Source organism: Balearica regulorum, chromosome 4 (assembly GCF_011004875.1).
Source record: "Balearica regulorum gibbericeps isolate bBalReg1 chromosome 4, bBalReg1.pri, whole genome shotgun sequence".
NCBI lineage: Eukaryota > Metazoa > Chordata > Aves > Gruiformes > Gruidae > Balearica > Balearica regulorum.
The window spans coordinates 16,958,563-16,986,446 of NC_046187.1; the positions used below are offsets into that span (position 1 = coordinate 16,958,563).

The 27,884-nt window shown below is 37.0% G+C and overlaps 1 protein-coding gene across 7 annotated transcripts in view; it reads left to right on the forward strand.

The window, feature by feature from the left end:
• DCLK2 (doublecortin like kinase 2) overlaps nt 1-27,884 on the forward strand; it is an 87,528-nt gene that overhangs the window by 33,828 nt on the left and 25,816 nt on the right. For 4 of the 7 annotated variants that reach the window (XR_012835244.1, XM_075751273.1, XM_075751275.1 and 1 more), the window contains exons 3-7: nt 14,644-14,746; nt 17,211-17,312; nt 18,642-18,692; nt 20,096-20,190; nt 27,534-27,606. Coding sequence is in view for 5 of the 7 variants with exons in the window: in XM_075751273.1 (XP_075607388.1) it covers nt 14,644-14,746; nt 17,211-17,312; nt 18,642-18,692; nt 20,096-20,190; nt 27,534-27,606 (424 nt within the window). In the remaining 2 variants the exon portion in view is untranslated. The remainder of the gene's footprint in view (nt 1-14,643; nt 14,747-17,210; nt 17,313-18,641; nt 18,693-20,095; nt 20,191-27,533; nt 27,607-27,884) is intronic. The other 3 variants (XR_012835245.1, XM_075751276.1, XM_075751274.1) reach the window with 1 other exon arrangement.

The window sequence follows — 27,884 nt, forward strand, 5'->3', positions numbered from 1 at the left end:
AAGTTTTGAACTTGTATGCAGATGCAGATACAATCATCTCCAACCTCAACATTGTTTTTATGTTATCACAGAATAAATGAAAAACTTGTTGTAAATATACTTTTCATCTCTCTGCACCATGATTGTATGTCTGCTTACTCTTGGTGAGAATATTGCTTTGGTTTTTAGGAAAAGGAGGAGGAGGAAGTTTGGAAGTGTTTTCTGTTTTGCAAATTAATCCTGACAATGGTAATTAAAAACCCCTGTAATCCAAGGATTCCCAAATTATTTGCACAGGTATTTCCATCAGCTGCAACGACAGGTACATTTTGAGTCAGATTGAACATCTTGATACCATTTCTTTAAACTGGAATATGGAGCATAGAACAAAGGCATCAACTCTGCAGGTTAGCTTCAGCCAGACTGAGCTGGACCTTGATTAATTCCACTTGTTGAGAGCTGTGATGGCAACATCATGAGAGACTCCAGAGAGGTGTTGCAGCTACAGTAGCTTCCAGTTCTGTGCAGAATAACATGGCGATTCACCTGTGGGGGCTGCATTTGCTATTCTTAGCTGCCCCAGACTAGCTTAGGATCAGGCACACAGGAAGCATCCTCTGTATCATTGGAAGTGATCTCCATGTCACTACCTGCCTATGTATTACAGCTGGGAACCCTCATCTGTTCCCAGTTTTGTTGTAAACTGTAACATAGTTTACATTTTTATCTATATTTGCAGTTTAAGTAATGTTTTGAAGCAGTATTATTTATATTACACAGTGGCACTGGCAGGCATGAAGCTATCTCGTAACTGCTGTTGCTGTTATGTGATTATTGAGAAATAAATGATATAATCTCCATATATAACTCTTGCTTCCAGTTCCATAGCCTGGTCTTAGTTTTAGTTTGAAGCAGACTGGGGTTTGCTTGTTGTTTGTGTGTTTGTTTATTTAACGAGAAGTAGGTGATTAGCGATTTCCAGACTGCCTGGCTTTGTACACAATATGATTAGGAATGTGAAGGGATTCTACTGCTTCATTCACTGGTTTTCTGTATGTGAAAAAAAAAAGCGTGATCAATGCAGTGACAAGAATGAGGTCTGATACATGAGGTCTTAAGCATCATGAAGACAAAGTATGATGAAATGTTTGATGAACTGCTGATTTAAAAAAAAAAAAAAAACCACCAACAACTTGATATTAACAGATGTATCCCAGTTCACATTTCTCATTGTATTTAAATGGCTTTCAGTAATGTATTAATGCTTCTAAGTAGTTTTTATATAGAGGAAAAAGGATTATTTGAAAAAACAGATAAGATAATGTATTTAGTGAACTCTGACTGGGAAAAACACAAACTTGGGAGACAGTTTAGCAGCAATTATCTCAAGTAAAATTTTGGAAAAATAGATTAAGCCAAACCACTGAAAATATTTGGTCAGCCAAAATCTCAAGATTATACAAATCTAAATTTTGCATTGAGCCTTCCATTATGTGAATTAGGTTTATGTAATTCTAAAGTCACATTTACATAATTCTGAAGTCAGAAGAGGTTTGTGTTACAGGAATAAATATGTTTTTTATTTGCTCTTCAATGAGTGGTAGGAGTTTGGAAGAAAGTACTGATTCAATTATTGCCAAATATAAGTGGATGAAAGCAAAAAATTCTTTTAAAGTGCCAGCATTGTTTTCTGAGGTTAGCAGAGCCTTCAGTGACTGGCCTTCAGTGTTGAGTTTCACTGTGGTTGATGTTATGGTTTGAACATTGTGTTTGGTCCATTTTACAGTTCATAGTTCAGTATCTTATAGGAAGAGGCCTGGAATGTATTTTTAAAGTTTCTTAAAAAAAAAAAAAAATTAAAAAAAATCATTGTTTTGGAAATGGATCTTCAGTAACAATCTATGATGTATTGTTCCTGCTTTCTGAAAATTTATTTCCAGATACCAGTAATGAATTCTGAATTAATTCAAAACAGGATAATATTTCTCATACATTTGAAAAGCACCTATCATATAATTGATACAGAGGTCCACAAAACAAGATAATTTTACCAGATACTTCCAATGTTCAGCAGCATCTCTGATGTTCTGGCTCAGCAGAAACAGTCATCCAGACTGCTTTAGGGTTTTTTAGTATTTAGTAGTTTATTGCTGAATTATGACCCTCTATGCATCTTTTTCACCTTCTAATTTACTCAAAAGTTAACTAAAAAAAACCAAACAACAAACTCCAAAAAACCCCCAACAACCATTAATTCAAAAAAAGTACTGAGTCACCTAAATCCCCTGCCTAACTCACCAAAGTCAAGTTCCAGGCTGCTAATAGCAGTATAGCAATAAAAGTGTGATACAGTGTGATTTTAAAACAGGATATCTAAAACACTTCACCCAAGCCTTACAGCAGATGCCACAAAAGTGACTGAGAAATGGGGCTTAGCACTTCTTTTCTGTACTGTTATGTGGTCTGGAAAGTTTGGGGGGGCAGGGTTGGTTGTATTCTGTGCTTCTAGGGGACTATCCATTTTGCATTTTTTCTGAAACCTGTAGATGTTTGTTCAAAGGAAGAACTGACATTTTCAGTCATGAAGGAAGATACGTGAGTTAGATTTTGTTGGGTTTTATTTCCAAGGAGAAACTGATGGAGACACCTTTTTTTTCTGGCAGGACTTCAGGTATAACAGTATTGATACATCTGTTCTTTTGTCAGTGCCTAAAAATGTTACTTTTCCACTGTCTTCATGATCCATTTGTTGTCTGAACATGAAATCAAAGATGTGTCTACAGCTTCAAATGTGTTTTACATCTGTTTATCTGCTTAGTAAAGCAGTTCAGAAGCAGCAGAAACAGACTTAGAAATAACGTTGCTCGAAGTTGGGAGCTAATGGAATTGAATTGGATCTCTGAAAGCCAGTGACAAAGTACAGGTTCTGTTTCCTGTATTACTGTAATTTTTCTCACATTTCTGAGCATCTAATCTTTCAATTGATAAGTTATATCCTCATTGATTTTACTTGATGCCCCTAGCCCAGCATAACTGTTCCAGATGTTGCATACAAGTTGAACAGACCTCAGTAGCTCGTGACAGGCAAAACAGAGTAAGCATGGAAGCTAATCTGCTGAGGTCCAAATACCTTCATAGTATATATAGGTACTATTTTTACACTGAATTTCTGATATTTCATCTGTGAAATGTCATTGTTTGAAATGGTGAATAGAGAGCATCCAGAAGCTTAATTTTTTTCCATATTTCCAGCTGGCAATTAAGTGAGGAGGATACTTCAAGAGTCAAATGCCTTTGAAAGGTCTGTGTGCTGTTTGAATGTATGGCAAATTAGCATTGCAAAACCTATAAGCTAATATTATTAAACTAGAATTGCAAGGTTAGTTGGAAGTGCAGTTGTTGTTGTACTGAAACAGATAGAATGCTGATTAAATAAGTAACTTAAGGGTTAAAAATGTTAGATAACTTACAGACTAGTTCACGTATATTTTAAGGAGCTGAATGGATTTTACCAAGACTTCTTGTTATATCAAGTGGTATATATGAAGGGGACAGAACTGAGAGGAGACACCTGAATTTATAGGGTACCTAAACTTTTTCCCCTCCTATTGCAGTGTTGTGAGAAATGGCTTTGAGTACAAAATTGAAACCCTGACACAGGAACTCAGAAAACAGTAGATTTTTATCTCTCTACATAACAACATTAATTTGCAGTGTCATGCATTTCAACTAATATTTTGAATCTTAAAGTTACTTAATTTGTTTTTTTTTTTTAATAGAATTTGAGCAGAAACCTGACTTTAGCAGATACTGCATGAACATTTCAAGCCATAGGAAAACATAGAATCACAGAATGTTTTGGGTTGGAAGGGACCTTTAAAGGTCATCTAGTCCAACCCTGCTGCAATGAGCAGGGACATCTTCAACTAGATCAGGTTGCTCAGACCCCTGTCCAACCTGACCTTGAATAGTTTGCAGGAATGGGGCATCTACAACCTCTCTGGGCAATCTGTTCCAGTGTAAAACTAAAACTTCCATTTAAAGTTTAAAGATTCATGAAAATTTATTTGTACCCTCCATCAAAGGATGTTTCCAGATTTCTACATTTTATTCTTTCTGCACTGGCCACAAACACTGAGTTTGAATTTCTTATTTGTCTATGGAAAAATAGTTCTCATTTAAAGAACTGCTGCTTCTGTAGCCTTTCCAGGAAATAGTGTCTGCCCACGAACAGTGGAAACCTTGGATTGCAGTAGATTATTGCAGCATGCTACAGCAACTCTTCTGATCTAACGAATTAGAGAAATGAAAGTACATTGAATATTGGGCCATATGATTTCACTTGTAAGTTCTGCGTAGTATGTGAATGCCATGTTTTTCATGTAGGGTGATTAGCTAAGGGCACTGATTTCTATAACAGTTCAAAAGGGGTAATTTTATGGAAAAAAAATAATTGTATGGCTTATATTTTAACTGCATTTGTGTTGTGAAACAGGGTGTCATTAAATCCGTAAGATTTTACTGAATTGGATGAGCCAGCTATCTGTCCTTATATGTACACTTTTTCTTTTAATGTTCTTTCATAATACAAGTAGCTTTTATTTTTAGACTAGCTACTCAGTGGTAAGATGGAAGGTTAGCTGTGTGAAGTCAGGTGCTATTTTTGGTTCTGTATTAGGCTTCCCAGTTATGCCACTTAAGGAGAGAATCTGTTATGCTGACTTTTCAGCTGCTGTGATTAATGCATCTATGGGCAAAGATATAATCCTTGTCTTCTAACTGAAAATATTGTTGTTTTTTTTTCTCTTCAGCCAAACTGGATTATGGTCATATCATGAGCTGCATTTAATTATATGTTTCCAATTTCCACTTATTCCATGTTTAGTAAGGCTGTTGTTTCTTTTTGTAACTCTTGAGATTGAGAAGCATTATGTTGAATTTCACTGTTTAATACACTGAAAATACTGACTCTTGTTGAAGTTGTGGATAATACTGTGGGAAGGATTGTTCTGGAGTGTTTAGTGTTACAGAGATAGACAGAGGAGTTGTACAGTGTGATTCAAAATTTCCAGAATTATAGTCCTTTTCAACTGTAATTATCTGATACCTAAATAGCTTCACATAATCAATGCAATGCTTGAAATATGATTTTGCAGAAAGAAATCAGTTTTGCCCTTTGGAAAAACCGATGAATGGACCTTGCCAGAAAGTCCTAGAGTATTGGAAGGCTTTAAGAAATAGATAAGTGTAGGAACTCACTGTAACTTGTGCATATTTCTACAGCTTATTTTTCTTACCATCCTTTCCATTGCAGTGAGGATGATCAATTTGAATCACACCCACATGCAATCTTCCATGTCCACATGTGTTCATTTTCTGAATTAAACTTTGAGATGTTAGAAAATACATGCAAAAATCTGTTTAAAATTGAAATAAAACTAAAATGTGAAATGTGCTCTGTTCTGTCCTCTGTTCCCAAAAGCTGTATGGCTGCATGAGTTGTGGTGACCTGACCGGTCTGTTTATGCAGTCTTTCTGCATTGTCATACTGTATTAGGCGTTTCCTGGGCTTACTGCCAGACTTTTTCTGTTTACAAGGCAGCAGGCAAAGATTTAACATTTCTGTTTTCTCTCTTACTCTTTAGATTCCCTGTGAGTCAGAAGGGTTTGTCTCCTCCTTTTTCACCGCTGTTCCTCATCACAGAGTATCAGTGAAAGGAGGTTCATTTTCTAATGATGACTGTAATAATGTGACACAGCCATTGATTAGTCATTTAGGAAGCTGGCCTAGAAGAATTATTCTCATTCAGGTCTTTGTTTTAATATTCTTTTTTTTTCCTTTTCTTTTTTCCTAAGTAGGTTAACAAGCTGCCTTTATCCAAGGCAGGCAAATTCAACATTTACAAATTTTTAAACCCAGAAAACTTAGTTTTTCTCTCACTGTTTACTGAATTCGATAAACTTGAAGGAAAGACAAAAGGGTGCCAGTTGCCAAACCTCAAATGGTAAATGAGACAATGTCTGAAGTTCTGACCTAGAAATCAGATTTATTGTATAGTTTTATTGCAGTGTCTTGCAGAGCTGGGGAGGCCCTCAAACCCTTCACAAGCTGTGGTTGTGCATAGCTTCATGAATGTAGATAATTCCATTGACTGCAGCAGAACTGCTCTCAAGCCCAAAGCTAATCAACTGTGTGGGTTAGAAAGGTACTTTAGATGACATCAAAAAAGAGGTGAACTACTTGAATTAGCTATAGAGAAGAAAGACCATCAACACATGTTCACAGATTAACTGCAACTGTTAGAAAGGTCTAAGATCCTCTGAGTAAATCACAAACAAACAAACAAAAAGCCCCCCACTTTTAAAAAGTTTCTTTAGTTTGTCTAGTAATACAGGAGATTAATGTAAAGGAAAATCACAGCCTTTAAGATCTGAAGTAAATTTGTTGGTCAAGATGCACAGTCATATAACAGAAGATCAGGTAATTAATTTTTTAATTTTGTAACACAGTTGATACTTTTGCATTCTTTCTGCATGATCTGATCTCTGTTACTGTATTTCACATTTTAGTTGTGGACAAAATAATTGTGCATTTGAGTCTCAGAAATTAAGAGGTATTTGACCTAATTCCAATTATTTTTAGAGAACAAAGGAGTTTGTTTTTGGTTTTTTTTTTTGTCCTGGTCTGCTAATGACCTTATGGAAGTTGGCTGTTGGGGACGTTAGTATGATGCATTGCATAGTCCTCATAGCTACAGCCAGTAACAAAGGTGTGTAGAGTCTGTCAAGTTCATGGTTGTATGTCCTCAAGCTTTAGGACTCCGCAGCCTACCCTATAGCTCTTTCAGGCAGATGTGCCCAGTCTTAGTAGCGTTTGAGCTTGTTCAGGCATTGCATCAGAGGTTAGTAGCTTGCTTACCCTTCTTTGGGTGTTGTGTAACTTTAATTTGGGAATTCCCAGAGAGATTCTGTAGTAGAGCTGTCACAGAAAACATAAGCTGGTGAGGAACCGAAGTTTTTGCAAGTGTCAAGTGCTGCTTCTCTATACCAGGAGGAATCTTATCACTTGACCTGATTTTCCAGGTTTACTATGTATCTGATATAGCAGCAGTTTGTGTTGCTGTTCTTGCGTACAGTGTGGGCTTCCGTACTTGCCTGGCTCTTGAACAGTTTCTATTTTGCCTGCTTCCAAATCACTTAGCATAGTTGCCTTTGACACTTTGTCATTTCTACTACATGAAAAAGATTGTTGATTTAAAAAAAGAATACTGGCAATTATGGTTGTTGGGTGTTGGTTTTTTTTTAAAGGGCATGTCAGACTCTCATTGGTTTGACTTTTGTCTGTTTTTCTACTTCCTGGGCATATTCTAGCTACCCATCTGGCTAGTCTCTCGCTGTTTGCTGAAGACATGTCAGGAATTGTGACTCAGTATAACCAGGCAAACAGCTGCCCTGAAGCTACTAGTGAACCTCTTTTCTGCTGGTCTTGGTTTCAGTCATGAAGGATATTGATGGCTTAGTATTTAAGGATATTGGTTAAACACATACATTCCTTTTCCCTTGGTCAAGCTTTTCTGTGAAAGTGCAGAGACCAAGGGGAAGTTCCAAGGTAAGAAAATCCGTGTTAAAGTCACAGTACTCAGTAGGAAAGGGTGGGAATGCCCTTTTCACCTTCCTTTTTGAGTTCCTGAGGCTGCCCAGAGGAAACTCTTCCTTTTGAAAGATAAGTCTGCCCCTGTGGGTGATGGAACTGAAATAGAAAACAGACAACTGACCTATTTCTGCAGGAGTGCTTTCCTTGTTTTTTGCACTTTAGTACATGTGTAAACCCTTAAACTGTAAGCTTGATAGCCTCAAAAACACTGCAAGGATTTTTATGAGGCTGTATGGCAGTGAAGTTGAAGTGGCAGTGCTAACTTTATTTGAAAAGGGGAAACAGAAATTATGATTACAAATCTGACCTGACTGGCAAAATAGACAAATATTTGACTTTTGCTTACTCAGAAATAAAGGTTGATGCAAGGGGCAAAACCATCAGGACAGCATAGCTGTGATCTGTCCCGGTCAAAGAGGAATAGCATTTCCCAGCAGAAATGAGGAGACTCCTCACACAGAACGTGGTAGCGGGGAGGTTGTATCTAGATTTGTCATGCTGATATTTAACAAATCATTTACTTTTTTTTTTCAGCAATTCATGAAAAAAACCCACTGCATTTCTTTAATAACTTCAGTCTCGAATGCCTGCTGAGCTGAACTACTGCTGAGCTGAAAACACGTACACAAATCCAGCTGTTACTGTGCATGCCATTTTTCCTACTTTTCCTTTTGCCTCCTGTTATGTGCTTCCTTTTTTAAATATTTACACCATATCCTGTTTTCTTGAAGTCAGTAGATATAAATATTTCTTCCATTATTAAAACAAATAAAAATAATCTTGCATATCTTTTCCAGTTTTGATGTTTTAGTTCCATTTTCAGCTGATGTAGAGAATTTGTCATCCAGAGAAGCTTTCCCCAGACGCAGGGTGTGGTTCTTAAACTGTACAGTCCTGTTGCTGCTTACTTAATCAGCCATACTAAATGGAGCCAAACTATTTGTCTTTACAGCTCTTCCTTCTACATTTAGTATAAGCATATTTATAGAGCTGGAATACAGTGGCTCCTCCTGGCTGGAGGGTGTTGATATATGGTTACAAAACTCTCTTTAGTGTGAAAGATTTGAGAGGAATTGAATTCATTAGTAATTTTTCAGGTGTTTATAAAACCTCCATGGTGTTAGTGTCTCAGATTTATTTTAGGGGTTTTTTTTTCCTCTGGAGGTTGGAGGAGAAATATCTTGTGGATAAAGGTTCGTTTATATCATTCAATTTTTTTAAATGTAACATCATCATAAAGGACAATGATTAAATACCTGTTAAACTCTGTCTGTAAAAGATCCAACATTATTCATGTTTCTTCTGGTGGGAATGTTTCTTCTGCTTGTTAGATTCAGAGATGGGAGTAGGCCTTGGTATAAATGACATTTCTAAGCCTGCGCGATGGTAAGGGAAAGGAATTTCTGTATGGATCACAATTTGTATATTCTCGTCCAGTAGCTTGATTTGACTGAAGAAGTATTTCTTTGGAAAGAGCAACCTTCTTTGGTTATAAATATTTGTCAGAAATATTGTTGTGATTTAACCCCAGCCGGCAACTAAGCACCACACAGCTGCTTGCTCACTGCCCCCAGAGCAGGATAAGGGAAAGAATTGAAAAGTGAGAAGACTTGTAGGTTGAGATAAAGACAGTTTAAAGGGTAAAGCAAAAGCCACACATGCAAGCAAAGCAAAACAAGGAATTCATTCACCACTTCCCGTGGGCAGGCAGGAGTTCAGCCATCCCCAGGAAAGCGGGGCTCCGTTACATGTGATGGTTACTTGGGAAGACAAACACCATCACTTCAAATGTCCTCCCCCTTCCTTCTTCTTCCCCTAGCTTTACATGCTGAGCATGATGCCATATGGTATGGAATATCCCTTTGGTCAGTTGGGGTCAGCTGTCCCGGCTGTGTCCCCTCCCAACTCCCTGTGCACCCCCAGCCTACTCGCTGGTGGGGTGGTGTGAGGAGCAGAAAAGGCCTTGGCTCTGTGTAAGCACTGCTCAGCAGTAATGAAAACATCCCTGTGTTATCAACACAGTTTCCAACACAAATCCAAAATGTAGCCCTGTACTAGCTACTACAAAGAAAATTAACTCTATCCCAGTCAAAACCAGCACAGAAATGTAAATCTATTTTAAAAGGTAAATATGATGGGTGTAAATGATATTAAAACATTGCACTAGTAGACAGCAGAGGATCAGGAAATTGATTTTTCAGATAAATGTGTTTCTTTCCCTTCCCTTTCAACACCCTGTTTTCACATACTGACTTGCATTTTTGCCCATTCCTGTGAGTTTGTGTTTACTTTTTTTTCTCCTTGTAAACAACATTTTTGTGCTTCCAGCTGTGTGATTTTGAAGTGCTTTTACTATTAATGGTCTTGCAAACTACTGTTGGTCATACCACTTCGGTAACATAATGCCTATATAGTAATGTGTACCCCTCTTAGAAAGGTCTTTGTGTTTTTCAAAAAACTTCATCCATTCAATGTCCCAAGATTTCCTCAATTGGCAAGGGGGGATTTTTTGTGAGAAAAGACTGGGTTTTTTTGTAACAAGCAATTCAAGTTTTGAATCATTTGATCATTGAGCCTCTTGCATACTTGTTTGGGTTTCTTGCAATTGAAGCCAATTACAATTAATTCTCGTGGTGCTGCCGCTTGAATTATGTTGTCCTCTATCTTTAGTCTAATGGTGAACACAGCCATTTTGAGCCTATCAGGAAGGAGTGATGCCCAGAGTCATTTACTCATAGTCTTAGAAAGCTATGGTGAGAATGCAAGTGAGGTGATTCTGTTGAAACAGACACACAATAATGCTGTGGGTGACCCTACAAAAAAGAAAATGTGATGTTGACTTCCAGTTATATTTGTTCTGAGACTTCTTGAACGACATTTTTGCTTTTCCCTATTCCCTTGTATTCCTGCTTGTAATTCTAAGCCATTAGAAGTATTTTTAAAGGACTGAGTACAAGTCCAGTCCTATCCAAATATGCACTATTCTGTTGTGTATAGTGACATATTTTGAACAAAAGCAATGCAACAAGACAATCTGGTAGTAGTCTGAGTTGTCAGAGGAACATCAATAAGTCATTTTTTGTTCTAAATAAAGGGAAGGCAGTGGAGTTACCAGCAGAACATAAGCAATGTTTGGCTAGGAAAAGGATGTTTTATTTAGAAATAAATAGGATTTAACACATTTTAAACATGTTAATTGAAACATCCAGAGTTAACAAGATAACATTTTTCTAAAGTGTTCCTAAAGCAGTTTTTCAAAATATATTTCACCTTTCTATATGGAGGGAAAAAAGAAAAAAAAAAAAAAAGAATTCAAGGCAGTATGAAGCTCCTTTGGTTTAACCCTTTGTAGTGTCGGCTATAATGATAAACCCTAAAGATCTTCCTTGTGCAGCTCTGCATATGCCCTCCATTAAAAACATCAGATTTAAAATAGAACAATTTTTTTTTTTTTCCTGTGGAGAAGCAAATCACATTCATCTTGTTCTTTTAAAAAAGTGCATTACCTTTGGTAATTAAAGCCACAGACAGGAGACAGACATTCTGATTGAGCTTTACTGCAAGACCATCATTGGAAAGCAGGCATTCCAAGCACTTGTATAGAGCTTTTGTGGATGTAATCTGGGAAGTGGCCAGATCTGAATCTCAAAAATGAACTAAGGACTGCAATCTAAAAAAACATCTCAACACTATTGAAAATCAGATCTCATTTTGTTGCTTAACCTCTTCAAGGTGTCTAAAGCTATTCATATTGTCAACTTCATGCATGGAAGCTCACAGCATCAAGACTAGCAAGAGAGTTGTTACTTGAATGAATGACTACGTATTTGACTATTTGCTGTAGTGCACTTGCATGCAGCTTTGCTAATATCGTCTTCCGCTGAAAGGCATTTTAGGAAATATTTTGAAGGACTGAACAGTTCTTTTAGCACCAAAATAAAGAATAGGTAAGAGAATACAGATGCTTAGTGAAAAGAGAAGCAGCATTTGTCATATGCTAGTTTGACAAATGAAATTTTGATCCCTAAGTTACTGGAATGACTGACGTGCTATTCATATGCACAAGTTCTACTGCTAATAAAACTAAAAAAAAAATAATGTGTTCAAATTTTTTTTTGTTTTTAAATTTCTAAACTGATTGAGTCCTTTCTATATGATTGAAGTATAGATATTTGTCGGAGCAGAACTATGTGATTTGCAAGTTAGACCACAGTGGACCTGCAGCATTCAAAATCCCATGCAAACAATTTATTCATTTTATCTTTCCCTTAATAGTTTTTTTGCACACGAAGTGAGCCAAAAATTACATTAATTTTAATTCTGTAGGAAAGGAAGACTCTTTATTTTAGCATCTGTTTGCACCTTGGGAGCTGCTCCTTTGACTTTATTTTAATAAAGGCCTAGAAAAATAACCATTAGATTGTACTTTTAGGAAAACAGAAGATTTTCATGAACTTGGTTTTAAAAATACTTCCCTTACCTCATAATGTATGGTTATTTGGGATTGGTAAGTTCTAGCAGATCTTTATTCCTTGCAGAATATGCTTTTTCAGTATTTTTTTTTTCTTTTGTATATTTTATGTGTAGCCAGTCCAGACTATTTGTAGGGAGAATGAGGACTTCCAGTATTCACTGCTGGAATATAATGAGCATCTGTGTAAATCTTTCTCATACTTGTATTTACCTGTCTTCCAGTTATAATTGAATTTTAGTATATTTTACAGTAAGCTAAAGTCTGTCTTGGTCTGTGAGTGGCAGGTGTAAGTCACCCAGGTCAGGTGCGCAGTGTGCAAGCAGACTGAGAGGCTGGCATTAGGTGCCATTACTCCACCTCTAGCAGTTTATCTGATCACTGGTACTCACGATCACTCCTGTGTAATCTTGTCTGGGGAAACTGTATATACATGAACATGTGGGAAAGCACCAATGGAAATTAATACCTTTCTTAAAGTTCTTTATTCCCCTCCCCAAGAGCCATTTAGAAAAGATTTTTAAGGTGCATTTCTAAGGGTACTCCTGTCACCTTTGGTGCACAGACCTGACCCACCCTTTGTAGAATTGCTCTGCAGACAGCAACAGGATATTGCTGCATGCGGTTATGTTCCTGTGTATTTCCCAGGGTCTGACAAGACCTGTCATTCTGTCCTTTGTTACTCTCAGCTCGGATGTTAGACTGGATGGGTTAAGGGGTGAGGGGGGGCTTTGAATCAGAACAGAAAGATTAATTTTAGGCTCTGCTACACCACAGCATTTAACTCTAACCTGCGCAAAACAGCACTGCAAGGGCACTGGGGGCATGAGTAGAGCAGTGATGGGTAGGCAGAGCTTGTGGAAACGGCACCCGGTTTTGGGTGTGAATTTGTGCCTCGCAGAACATCTCTGCCCACGTCCAGCAGTGCTGCTGGGATGAGTTTTCTGAAAGCTTTCTCATGGCTTTTCCTGTAGTGGTGGGTTTGGGTTGGTTGCTGGATTCCTGAAGTCTGTGGAAGTGATAATGAGTCCTCTTATTAGTAGAGAGAGTTATTAAGTGGAGAAGAATAAATCCCATGTTAGCAAAACTTCTCTTAAATTTGTACGGCCTTTTGAATCCAGTTATTACTGCCTCTTGGTTAACTAGAAGCAGCTGTTTCAAGTACAGCTGAAAACGTCTGTCGTCAGTGAGAGCAGATTGTCATTGCAATGGTAAGATAACTATAAAAGGATTTTGGTGACGGCTGGAGTGCTTTGGCTGCATAACACAGTGACCCAAATGCTGGATACTGCGTGTGGCACTGTCATGAGGATCTCGCTGTAAGGGCACCGTTATTCCTGGGTTAGCTGCCATGACAACTGCGTTGCTGGTGAATGCCCTGTGTGGGTGTTCTTGCAGAGAGCTGAGGGTCATTGCTATTCTGAGTGTTTCTCAGAATACTGCAGGCAGTAGAGACCCCTTCCTATAGTTCTGCCAATGTTTACTATTATCACAGTGAGTAAAATATGCAAATGGTATTGACAGGTATCTGGGAAGGAAAAAAGGTGTTTTCCCTAAAAGCAGTTGTTTTGTTTTACCTCTTTAATTACATGGTTTTACCAAATGGTTCTAACTTTCTTAGGTTCTACATAGCTTTTATTCCCAAATCTCTTTTGGGTATGCAATGTTAAAAAGAATAGGGAAGCAATTATACAGTAAAATTTTAATCTATTTACATTTAAAAAATAGCTTACTATCTACAAACACTTTTTTTTTTTTTCCTCATAAGGAAGTTAGAATGAGTTGGGTGGGATTTCTTGTTGTGGCATTTTTTGTTTTAATTTTTTTAAAGCAGACACGCTTTCACAAGCTGATTTTTAAAGACTTTGGAGGAGTGATCAAGGTCTTTGATTTTGTGTTTTTAAAGAATGTCTAAAACATTTTTCTTTCTGATATCCTCATCCTTTTTGAAATACATTGTAACATCATTACTGGGACAATTAAGAACAAAGAGAGCTGCAAAGGGCATGGAAGGGACTCTATATTTCTTTTTTTTTTCCTTGAATATGGAATGCCTTTTAATAGAAGGGGGAATTAATTTATTTTTTAACAGTATATTAAAACATGGAAATTAAATGCTTTGGAACATAAAAAAATAAATTTGTAGATGCAATCATTTTAACTTGACAGAATTTCCCATAAGCAACTAATGTAAGAATACAAGAAGCTTTGATATTTGAGTAGTATTCATAGCTGATCTTGTCAAAGTCATCAGCATATATGTGTCATTATAGGCAAAAATACAGGCATTAAATGTAAGACAAGGTATTTTTGGAGGTGAGGGGCAGTCGTATTTTACATTCTTCACCCTGAGGTTTCTTGTGCTACTGGGAAAGCTGAAGTACTTGAGAACTGAAGTGTTTCTGCCATTATAAAAGAGCATCATGGTATCACTGTGAAGAGGAAAACACAAACTTATTAATCGTTGCCAACTAACTGAAGATTTAGTATTTGAAAGTACTGCCTTTGTTTATTTTGTTTTGTATATTTTGCTGTAAAGGTGACATGCTTGCAAGACTTCTTTGGAGATGATGATGTCTTCATTGCATGTGGGCCTGAGAAATACCGATATGCTCAGGATGACTTCGTGTTGGATCACAGCGGTAAGGCTGTACATCCTAAATTCACTGAAATAGTCAACTTCATTGAGAACTCTTTCCCCTTCCCCCTCCCCTTCTCCCTGTTCAATCCTCAAGAGTTGTGTGATTTAGGAAAATATACATGGGAATATATTTTGCTATGGATTAAAAAGTTTTTCCAAACCATCACCTATATTCCGTAAGTCTGTTAAAATGCACTAACAAACCTGATCTGTTTTCTTGGAAAACAGACCTTGTGCCTAAAGTTACATGAAAAACAGCATTGAATTTTGAAAGGTTTAGTTATGGATCTAATGCATCTAAAATATGTTAAAAACATTCACTTTTGACATATCTGACTATAAGATAATTTCCATATTACTGCCTTCATGATATTTTTGAAAAATCATATATATAACAACACTCATTTTCGGTCTTGAAATGTCCTGCTAGACAAATCACACATTTCAGTCTTGTCTGCTATAGAGCAAGTGTTGAGCCTGTTTATATTGTGAGCTTATAAGTGGTGTTGGGTGGGGAAGGAGGTGAGACGAACTGGGACTTTGCGCCCAGGCTGTCTGCCACTGACAGATCATGAATTTAACTTGTTTACAAAAATTATTTTTCTGTAAAAAGAAAATTTGTCATGTAAATTCAAGGAAAAAGCTTTCTCATTTACCAGGGATTTTTAGAATTGGCTTGGAATATCAAATCATATATATGTTGGTTTTTTTCTCCATGTTCTTAGAATCATAGAATAGTTTGGGTTGGAAGGGACCATTAAAGGTCACCTGGTCGAACCCCCTTGCAATGAGCAGGGACATCTTCAACTAGATCAGGTTGCTCAGAGCCCTGTCCAGCCTGACCTTGAATGTTTCCCAGCAGGGGGCATCTCCAACCTCCCTGGGCAACCTGTTCCAGTGTTTCACCACCCTCATAAAAAATTTCTTCCTTACATCTACTCTGAATCTACCCTTTTTTAATTTAAAACCATTACCCCTTGTCCTATTGCTACAGGCCCTACTAGACATGTTTTTGTCTGTCTATATCGGTTCAGCTGTAGAATCACCTTGATTTTCTTTTATGAGAAAAATAATCCGTGGTAAAGAAAACTTGCCCTGGCAAGAATCATCAGATTATTTGAGGAGAGATTCAGGTTGTGAATAAGAGGGGGGGGGTGTTTTGCCTTGATCTCAGGTAACTGACAACAAAAGCACCTGCTGCTTTTCTTATTTGTACAAATGCCATAATTTCATTACAAAATTTTCAGTTACACCAACAACTATAGGTAAATATCTAACCACTGGTCTATATATTTGGATGGATGGAGGATTCAGCTGGCTCTCGTTCTATTGTTATTGCCAGCATGCTACTTTTCCAGAACTGCCTGATTAAGTTGATTCAGCTAATGTGGAGGTGACAAGAAGGGTATTTTTTTTTAATAGTTTTAGACTAGTTAAGATATGATTTTATTCTTATGCTGGAATGGAAGAGCATGCTTGTATTAAGTCACACTGCAAATCCCAGTCGAGGCAAAATCATAGTTTCCCTTGCAGATTTTAAGGCCGTAAGTTAGCTTTTCCCATTACACCATGCACAGACTAACTGGGCTCATTTCTTTTCTGAGAACCCAGTGATGGAGGGGTTTTTTCCTCCCTTTGTCTCTTCAGCTTTGGTGGTCTCTGCTTCCTCTAATAACTCTGGAGATCTTAGTGGAGAAAAGCAGGTTAGGTACAGAGTGGAACATGACTTGATTGGCAGGGCATGCAGCTCTACTTGCTATTTTTGATGGTGATGTGGCAACATAATGATGGCATTGACATCATAGCGATGAATAACAGGGACAAAATTAGGAGGGAAATTTATGTGATTCCATTGGGAGTGATTTGCAGTAGATGCTGACTGTAGGAATTAAAATGTTTCCAAAATGTCGATGCATGCATGCCTATTGATTCCTTTCCCATTTAGGTTGTCCTTTATTTAATGATATATAGCTGATGGTAAATGGCAGTAATCTATTGTCTCAACCTTTTGGAAACAAGAGACATTTTTCACCTCTTTAAAAGCTGGTCGCACCATCAGTTTCTCGCAAAAGAAGGTGAATGTTGCTTGCCGTGCAGTTGCCCTATGTGAAGCTGCCATTATAGTGTGCAGGATTTACTGAATTATCAGAGGAACCTTGGCATCAGCTCACTTTACTCTTTCAGCTGCGTGTAGGTACAAACTTGAATTATAGCAATGATCCAGCTTCAAGACATGAAGAAATATTACATGCAGAATGTAATACAGCATTTGAGTACCTCAAATATGTTTATATGGTACGTAGGTTAAAGTTCTGAGATGCTTTTATAAATTTGTTTTATTCAGTTGGGCAAGCATGTTTAGAAAATACTGATGTTCATTTTCTGGATAATAAACAGCAACAGTAGTGTTTGGAGGAAGCCTGTACAGTGAACTGTTGTCAATGTTCTATCTGCTTGCTTTGTAGAATGCCGTGTTATGAAGTCCTCTTATTCCCGATCATCTGGCATGAGGCAAACTGGGTCCAAAAGTCCAGGACCTTCACGTCGAAGCAAATCACCTGCCTCAGGTACTACTTCTAGGAAAGAGCTGAACACGTAAAATACATGAAAGTTAGAATTTGCTTAATGGCGTGAAAAAACTGTTGGCTCTGTCTGGAATACAAGTGCCATTCTTTGTTTCCTGAGGGAAAAAATGTTTTTTCAGTTTGTCTCATAGATTTAATACTAATTTATAATAAAGTTTGCATTTATTTTTGAATCCTGAAAAGAAATGTGGTTTCTATTTTTGAATTAACAGGCACAAAAAGTTTCAGTTTATGAACATTGGAATAATTTGTGCTAATTGTACACTTGGGATATGTTTTCAGCATGGCACTTGATTTTCTTGAAGACTATTAACTTACAGGATGGTTATGTGGTTAAATTCATGTTCATTGAATGGGAGTATACCCGTAAGTGTTTCGAATTTGAAAGGTTTCTCCTATATAAGCCAGATACCGTCTGAAATACAGGATTTTGCTGTTTCAAGTAATTTTAGGAAATGTTCTGGAATGTTATTGCCCATTAACAGAGAATTTTTTTTTCTTCTTGTGCTTCCTGTAATTTCAAAGAAAGATTCACATTGTGTTTTGCCAGGAGTTTGGCTGAACACCATATGTTCCAACCATTGAGTCTTTAATGCAAATAAATAGAAGGGCGAAGCTTACTTTTTTCCTTTTTTTACCTCTGTCTTTAATTTCTAAATACAATAAAACTTAATTATTTTTTTCCCCTCAGACCTGGAGAAGTAGCCCTGAAATCAAACCATTGAATATGTAAATATATGATGCTCTATTTTGAATGTAATTATACATGTATGCTCCTGTATGTGTATTCAAAACTGCAACGTGTTCCATATTCTCATTTCCATATCAAAATTTGTTGTGTTTAATTGATGCTGGTTAAAGTAATTTTATGTCTTTGGGTTCTTTCAAAGTGGAATATTTATCATCTGTTTATAAAGGTTGAATACTTAACTGAAAAGCTTCAAAGAAGGATCACAGTAACAACAAAAAAAAAAAGTCACATGAAGAGCAACTGATCTACATTTTGTGCAATCCTGTTAACTCCAATGAGAGCGCATGGGATATCTATCAACAGTGAATTTTATGCAAAGTATTTAGAAATCAGTGCTGTCATTTCCTTACTTATTTCTACTTGGACACCCCCTTTGATTAGATTAATTTGAAAAAATTATCCAAAGTGTCTGGTATTTATCCTTCTATTTACTTGCCATTTTCTCTTATGTAGTCTTTACTTATCTTTATTTACCCTTCCTCCTTTCATGCATGTTCAGAGCTGTTTAATAACTTCTTTCCTTAATGTCTTTTTCCTTTGTGTCAAATATATGAGTACAGTAAAGAGGGGTGGCCACTACTCCAGTGCTTACTCTTCAGCAAAATCCCCAGGTGAGCCATTACTGTTATGGCTGTATATCACTAGTGTGTCTCCTCCCTCTCCATTTACCTGTCTTCTTTTCGCTGCATTTGTGAATATTTTCAAGCTTGAAACAGACGGTTTGCATTCGTTGAACCAGAGACATAGTAGGTGTAGGCTTTTTGTTAAAGTAGGTTGTTTGAGTGAAATAATATAAATGATGCTTTATAGTTGTTCGACATCTGCTAATGGTGTCAAAGTTAAATTTGTAAAGGTATAATTCGACGACAAGTAGAGGAGAATTCTGAGGAGCAATGCATTTTTATGTGTATTCTAAAGCATATAAAATTTCAGCCAGCGCAAAAAGATGGGGTAAGTGTTGCTGAAAAAAGCAGTGCAAAATCATGTGTCATAGTTTTTAATTTTATTTGCAGTTTCTTACCTTCCTTTGTTTTGTTGTGTTATTTCAGCCTAAGTTCTAAAACACTGAGAAACCTCTTTGAACCTTTGGTTCACTTAATTATTTGAACCACTTTGGTTCAAAGTGAAAGTATCTCTAAAACAAGTAACATGCATTTTGACTAGCAAGTAAGTTGAAACTTTGGACCATACTAGACATTAACAATTTAAATTCATAGGTTTTTCAGTTTTCAGCATTCCAATATGCTAAAGAGTTGTAGCCTAATGTCTACTACTTAAAGAACAACAGAGAAGAAAATTGTTTTCTGTATATTCAAGCTGCTATACATGTCGAAAGAAACCTCAAAAGACCTTATACTTAGAAAATAGATAAGGTAAGTTTTGCATATACATGAAATAATCAGCAAATCAATAGCAGTGGACAAGTTTGTGCCAAAAATGAGTACAGATTGCTTGTGTGTTTTTTGAGGTCAAAAAAAAAAAGTACTGCTGTGTGAAATAGCATTTGGATGACTCCCTGTAGATGCAAAATTTTTACATCTACACAGGGCCAATTCCAGCTTTTACTGTTGTTGCCGTTGTGTACCAACTCACGTGCAGTGGATCTCAGAAGACACTGGCAAAGCTATGTACAGGCAACTCTTTTAAATAAGATCCTCAGCAGAGGGAGGATATCACGATAAATAATACAATTTTAAAAGGCTATGGCTATTAATTTGCCCAAAGCTCTTGCACTGGCAAAGGACAGAATAGGCCTTTTTAATCTCAAGAATGACAATGCAATATTTGTGTGTCGTCTTGATCCCATATCCAGCCACATGAGTTTTGGGGGCACAGTTGTGTAGCATGCAAGCGTATAATTTATTCCAAAATGCTGAGGGAGTCTGTTTTGGTCTCTGTATGCAGACTTGAGTGATAACTTGTCAGAGAGGTATGTGATGTTTAAAAGCAAGTTAATATTTTTTTGATTTATTTGTCTTTTCTTTCATTTGTTTGCTTTTATTGCTTTGGCCAGTTAATGGAACCCCAAGCAGTCAATTATCCACCCCAAAATCTACAAAGTCCTCCAGTTCTTCACCAACAAGCCCAGGCAGCTTTCGTGGACTCAAGGTAAGTGCAAGAACCATTAAAACCCCTAAATTCCATTATTTGTTGAATGATATGTTGCAGTGATGCTAAAGAAGAAAAAAGGAAAAAGAAGGGGAAAAAAAAAGACAATTCTATAGGGCAGCCTTGCTAGTATGATTTTTGAGTTGAAGTGGAGAAGAGATCTGAAGTAAGATTTTTGTATTTTGTCTTTCGTTGGCAGGATGGAACTCTCAGCTTAGGAAAGATGGAGGGTGATGGTGGCTTGAATACACCAATTTGGCCTCCAAATTTTCAATTATTTTGTGGGCTGCAGAAGCCCCCCAAGTAATTTATATTCCCTCAACCTATATAAATGTAGTATCCTCTTTTGGATACCTTATAGTCTCGTAGCATTGCCCAAAATTTCATCTGAAGCACTCTTCTTCATCCGTGGCACACAATTTCACCCCTTAATGCAATCTCCTGTCTGAAAACATGTGAGGGGTTCCTTTGGGAGCAGCCTGACGTCTGGCAGATTTTTCTCTGTGTTGTACCGAGAGAATTCTCTTCATCTCCCACTTAAAAATTGGTAGCATTTGCAGTTCTTAGAGGCTGCTCTGTGCCGTTTAGTTGGTAAAATAAAAGGAACAGTCTGGAGCACAGTTGAGCTTCTTACTGCTGCATTTATGCAGCTGCCCTTTCAAGGAGAATTTTCTTATGAAATCATCAATTGCAGCCTTTCTGGAAGCACACTGGATGGTTCGCACTGATTATTCTGATCAAGTAATAGCTCCCATTGGTGAACACAACAGTTGTGAAGAGGCTGCATAATTCTGTGGAAAACTGTTTTCTCAATTAAGAGACTGGCTAAAGGACGTGATTTGAATAGTATTTAGATTTGGGTTTTGACATGCTAATTGTTACAAAGGCTTTGTCTGTTTTGGGAGGAGTATGACTCGTTGCTGCCAGGCTTCTGTGATAATTCTGAGAAAAGATTTTTATTTATTTGTTTAATTCTAATATATTTTTAGTTGTTTGATTCATTGAGGCAATTGAGTGTTGATCTCTGCCTTTATGTTGTTGAGCTGTACCATCCCATAGCTTCTCTTTGTCCGAAGCAACATAGCTTGGCCTTTCCCCTATAAAGCATTTTCAAGAGCAGTAATACTTCTGACATTGAAAATTAGAACTGTGTGTCTTAAAATTTGTCTGGACAGCTCTGCTATAGAACTTATAGTAGATGACACCAAAATTGTTGGACTTGAGGCTATCAACTGGTCTGCACTATATTTAACAAATGCTCTTTTGTCTTTAATGAAATTACAAGTTTAGAAACTAGATAATTTGGTTCATTTTTTTCCACGCTGTCCTGTCTGCTTTTAGCCGATTAAAGCTCCATTAAGACAGAGATAATTCTGATAGTAACAAGGAATTTTCAGTAAAGTGGACATGTCCTCTTTCTACTGTCAATTTCACTGAAGTAGGCTGTTGTACTTTTTCGTTTTGGAATTTAATTGATGCTGGATACTAATGGGTTTTTGTGTCAAATAATTCATCCCTATATGACCAAAGGAAACAGCAAAAACAAATTAATCATCTCAGACCTGACGTGTTGCTGAAGTAGCGAGTAGCTCTTCTTTTATCCCATTAGGATGCATCTGTTCAGCGGGAGGATCCCAGCTGGGTTCCTGAGACTAAAGATAGGGAAAGTTATCCAGTGAATCTCAGGATAAATACCAAAAGGATCAAGTGCACTGTGCTGTGACCCTTGTTTTTTGATTATGTTCTCGTAGTAGTGACTCTTATGATGAAATTTCAACGTAAAAACACTAACAGGGAGGCATGGCTTTACGCAAAACTAGATTCTTTTAAGAAACCTATTATTATTTTTGTAGAATTGATCTTGGCCAGTCCAATAAGGAAAGCAGGGACCAATTTATTATTTTGAGATTACTGCTTTTCCCTATTGTTAAATAATTCCATGTTGCTGTGCAGACAAGTACTCTGGCTTCCTGCACTCATAAAGAAGGTTCCATGACTACAGCTGAATGAAAATGTAGATATAAATACCATGGCAGGCAGTGAAAGAATAAAGTATATTTCTGAGTTTTCTGGCTTTGGAAATGCAATATTTTGGCTGATTTGTTGTGTAGAAGTCATGTATGTTTATTTTTGTAGAACATGAAACGGCAACACTTTAAGAATGGTTTTATAGGAGCTTGGAGGAGCAGGAAAAGGCAACAAATCAGCGATGATTTTTCTACTTCCTGCAAAGAGCAGACTATTGGAGCAGCTGCACATGAACTGCTTTTTAAGAACTGTGTTGTTCAGAAAGCCAGAGCAAAATTAAGTATTTGACTATAAATTAGAACCTGGCTAAGCTTTTTGAAGTTAGACGATCAACATCATAGAGCTTAAGTGATAGTACTAGTCATCAAGGCAGTAAACTTGCAAAAGGTACTGATTGCAACACCAAATTTTTCCTCAGCCTCAGACATTGAGTCTTACATCATATTCTCCAAATGCCACTTTTCCTTTAAAGTGAAGTCTCTTTGGTCCTCAAGGATTCCTTCTGCTTCACAACATTTTATAAGCAGAAGTGGTATGATGGTCAGGCACAGAAAATTGCTTGCAAGAAAGCCTCCTCATGAACAGCTTATCTTTTAAGAGGAGGGCTTTGCTTCTGTTCTTCTTGCAGAAGTGTTTTAAAAAAATTGTGCTGAGTATGAGATTATATTGCATTAAGGAATTTATGCTATGGCTCAAGAATAGTAAACACTACAGAATTTTCCCACAATTCCTGATAAATGCCTTTATTCCAGGAAGGGACAAACATGTATACCATTGCATGCTACTATGCATTCTTAGTAAAGTTGCTTATTTTTAAGGTCACAATTTTACGCTGTTACTAAGCATTTCACTTTGCAGACGGTTTGTTTCAAGGTAAAGATTTATATATAAAAGTTAACAAGTACTGTAACTCTGTATGATGCTCTTTTTGAGCAAATGTGCTGAGTTTCTTGTTTTTCTATTCCCTTTTCCATAGAGATTAAAGCTAGTGCCAGTCCAAGCCTTTCTTAGAATCCCACTTGTGCTAAATAGCATTGTGTTTGAATTTGTCTCAGTATTACTTTTTCGATTGATTGACTAAATGACCAAAGTGAAAGGGCATTAAAACCTGATCCAACAAATAACTTAAGTACTTGTTTAACTTTAAGCTATTGACTAGTCCCTTTTACTTCAATGAGGATGTTAATGTACTTAAAGTTAAACATGTGCTTAAGTGATTTGAAGGATTAGTGCCTATCTTCATCAAGGGTTTAATCTCTTCAGTTTTGTACACATGTGCTTCTGTTAGCAGTTATATGTTAAGAATATTTACATGCAGTTATCCAACCTACTGACACAGGTGAATAGCAGTTCCTAGAGGAATTCTTTAACTGCTGCCTTTGTTGAATTTACAATTCAGCATCTTTCTTGCTCACACAGTAGATAAAAAGAGCTGACTAATTTGTGCTGGACTGGTGTTAAGTCCGTTCACCATTGTTATCAGTTTGCTAAAGGCTTTACATAATGTGATGCAGCTCAAAATCTCTTTAGAAAAAGGGTAAACCTTTATGTGGTTCTTCAGTGTTTCCAGAGCAGTGCAACAAAATGCATGACTTTATATGCCATACCATGTATGCTCAAATTAATGCCAGCAAAATCACTACATTTTAATTGGCTATTGTATTATTACAGGTAGGTCCTCAGTATAGTTGGGTTACTAGCAGTGTTCAAGTATCACTTAAAAAATACAATGTTTCTGTCTTATTCTTTCTTACTATGCTCTTGGACTCTGTGATGGTTTAAAGGCTTTTATGGGGGGGGGGGTGTTGGGGTTTTTGTGCATATGCTTTCAATTTCTTATCGTTAACTTGAAAGTAGAAATCCTGACACACACAGTATCTAGCAGGATGTACCTGTCTGGCACATTATACCATTGTACATTGGATACTTCAGATAGTAAAAAAAAATAAAATAAAATCCTACAATGCAAAGTATAAAACAGAGTTTTTAATGGGTTTGGATATTAGTAGGGGTGAAAGGAAGAATGCTAAATACCCATTCCTTAGTTGTAATACCTTGTTGAGGTGTAATAAGCACACTGGGTACTAAAGTAGGTGTGTTAAGCTTATGGATATGACAGATCGAATGTGAATGTTTCTCATAAAACTACGTGTCATGTTGATAAACCTGGTGGCTTAAGTCACAGTCTGTATAAAATAATATAAAATATAGAGAAATATGTTTAGATATTTTTGTGAACCTGGAAAAATGGTTATTCCACAGAAAATAGTTCAGCATGTGAAGAAGACAAAACAGTTGGGCAGGTTTTTTTCAGCCCAGTAACTTTTGTAACTTTTTATAGCATCTTTAATTAGTCTGTAAAATTATATGCAACTAGTTTTGAGAACTGTGTATTCACTGACATATTCTCAGTATCTCTTGTGTTGTGCATTTGGCTCTGAATGTGCTGTTGAAACACAAATTACCTGTGGGGAGACAACTTAAGGGAAGTGAAAGCAATGATTATTATATTATGTATTGTGTTTAAATGCAACAGGAGTGCCTGTCAGCGTAAGATGTTCTTGGCCAGTAGCATCTACATTCTGAGGCGATTGTTTTCGAAGGGCTGGATAGCCATTGCCACTCTAAATTACTCTGTGAGCTTTTAAAAACAAAGAATCAAATTCTGCCTCAGGTCTGAGTTTTCTAGGACTTGCATTTGTATGTGAGGGTGGATTTAAGACCTGTGCATTCTGAATTTATCATGTGCAAGGGGAACAGTATTAGAAGAGAGCAGTAGCGCTGTGTGGACTAGAATACAGGAGGAGGAATTGTTGCAAAACCTAATCTGTGCTGTGATTGTAGATGCCATCCATATTCACTAGTGTAGTATCAAAGCAACATGGTTCCTTTTCTCTTCTCCTTGCTACTTCAGGAATGCCTAAATGAACCCAGTCAAGTCTACTTGCACTTCTAAAATCTTTACTTCACCTTCAAAGTACCTGCCACTGTTGGGATACCAACAGTACAAGGTATTCTAAATATTACATGTCACTGGGTAGTTAAATGAGTAGAAAATTACTTTAATAATAAATATCACTTTATTCAGTGTTGCTTATTCTCAATTCCTACCTCCTCCCTGCCTTTTCTGGCAAGTCAAGCACCTTGCAAACCTCTTAAGAGTTTATTTCTACTGTGCTCTGACACAGTAGGGAAAGACTAGACTGATTTTGCTGCTGGGGAACTGAGACACAGACCTACAGTATCCAAATTACAGGCAAGCTCTGTTGTAGAGTGCGTTTAGCCTCATGTCTAGAGCCACAAGGAAAATTAGTGGCAGAGCTAAGATTAGACCTGCCGTTTCAGATTCTGATCTAGCACCTCAGCCACAACAGCAGCATTAGATTTTTTTTCCTTTACGTATTCCTTTTAGCTTTTTTCCTGTTGCTGTTTGCTTCCTTCTTGTAAATACTGTGGTAAGAAGGAATGTGCCCTGTCATGCTCTGAGCTGATGACAAGGATGAAGGAAGTTGGAAATGTGAGCTAGGTATTCCCATGTATTGTCACTTACTAAAAAGCCAAAATAGATTATTAATATTTTTGGCTGATGACTAATACTTTGGAGTGATCTGTTCTGGTATCTCCACTTCATGCTTGAAGAAAATGTGACTTACTGGTTAAGAGACTGACTCGTAATTTTGCACAAATGCCATTTAACCCAAATGTCCTTGTTTCTCATCCTTGTTAAGTAAACAGATAACTCAGAAAGATAGCAGCATTAACATAGTCTGGTTTTAAGTTATTAGCAAGGAGCAGAGTAGTAGCTGACTGGTTTCTGTTTGATGTTACTTCTATGCCAAATTCTAGTAAACATCATTGTTTTAGGGGCTCTGCAAAATAAAGTTGTACAGCTTCTAGTTACTGTACCTTTAGCTGATTTGGCAGCTCAGCTGCCACAAGAAACTTAAGCATTCATTAGCATTTCATGAGCCTTTAGACAATATCCCTATCTGTCAGTTCAGTTCTTTCATTGACAATAGTGTTAATGATTTAAAATATTCAGCAGTGTAACCAGACAATGTCAGCTAAAATGGAAAATGCTGCATTTGCATTCCTGGTGTCATGCAAAGCCATTTCAACAGACACTGAGCTTAAGGCAGAGAAGCATTTTAATCCTTTATGTGGTGAGTGGTGAGAACTATAATAGCCCATGAAGAAAACAAGATATGGAACTTAACGAAACAGCAAGAAATGTTTTGTAGAGAAGGTGGAATGATTTACAATATATTTTAATTTCACAGAGCTTCCTTATATTTAATTGTAATGGGAGCACTTATAAAACAGTGGTGCATAGAACACATCCAGTACATTTTACTAGTTATGGCATTCATTCCTATGCCCCTGCCCCTTTTTAAAATAAAAATTGATTCTTGTGCATGTCCCTGGGCAGTATGACAGGATGACTTTAAGTAGAATTGTGAAGATTCAGATAGAGTACCAATTAAGTTGTTAGTGCAGCAAAAGTAGTTTTCTTCTGGCTTCATCCTTCAAAATCATTTAGATGTTTGTGTTACAGTTACTAAAATTGGATCTGTGTCTGGATGCATATCAGACATCTAACTTGAAATGCTTGTAGATGTCATAAATCCGTAACAACCTAAACCATAGACCACTAGATTACCAAGCAAATCTGACCATTGTAGATGTACTCAGCCACCTATGCCAAAATTCTTTTCTTTAATTGAAAACTAGTAGGGCCATGCAAGCATTTCTACATTACCTTCCTAGCATGCTTCAGTGCTAATCTAAAGAGAGCATATATGGACAGAGTTCAGTTAAGGAAACCTCAGACAGTGCTAGCTATGAAGAGATGTGTTAGACTGCAGCATGAGACCACGTGCTTCCTGCACTGGCTGCTGAATAGTTGTCTGGAGATGACTGTCTCTGGCTCACATGAAAATGTACACAGAGCATATCGTAATGGTCTTGTTCTGAAGAATGAGGAGGGAGTGTTGCCTCCACACACACTGGCTCTATAGTGCTTAAATGGAACTTGGTGCGGCTGGAGGGAATTTTCTTTGCTGTTTACTGAAATCTGTTCAATCATTTATCTAAATAGGAATATCAAGGCGGAATCTTAAATTGGTGCAAGGGACAATGGTGTATTATAATGATGATGAACTGTGAGAAAGCAAGGATAAAAATAAGATGGGAGTAGAAAAGTAAACTGACTCTTTAGGGTGGGTTGTGGGGGTTTTTTTTTATTTTGCTGCTTTTTGTCTGGCTCCTCCTCGTGGTTACCATCAGAAATATTAAGTTCTTACATATTTCCATAGATACCTCCACATGGTGGATCTTCTTCCAATGTGAATGGTGTACCTGAATCACTCAATTGCCAGAGTCCCGAAGGTAGGACACCAATAATTGCTAACAATCTTTGCAAAAATTTTGTTGTGACAATTGTTTTAGCAGTTTTAGAGGGTTTCTGATGACTCCAAATCATTTTTTTTATTCTGAGATGTTTGATACCTTGTTGACAACCTTATCTTGGAAAAATTGTTATTGCATTTTCTACATCAAGGCAGTAAAGCTAGGAAATCAATTTTGTTCTTTTTTCTATCAAGTGGTAGTACATTAGTGGACCCTGCTCTTCAATAGTCACTATTAGGAATTTCAGTGATTTTGAA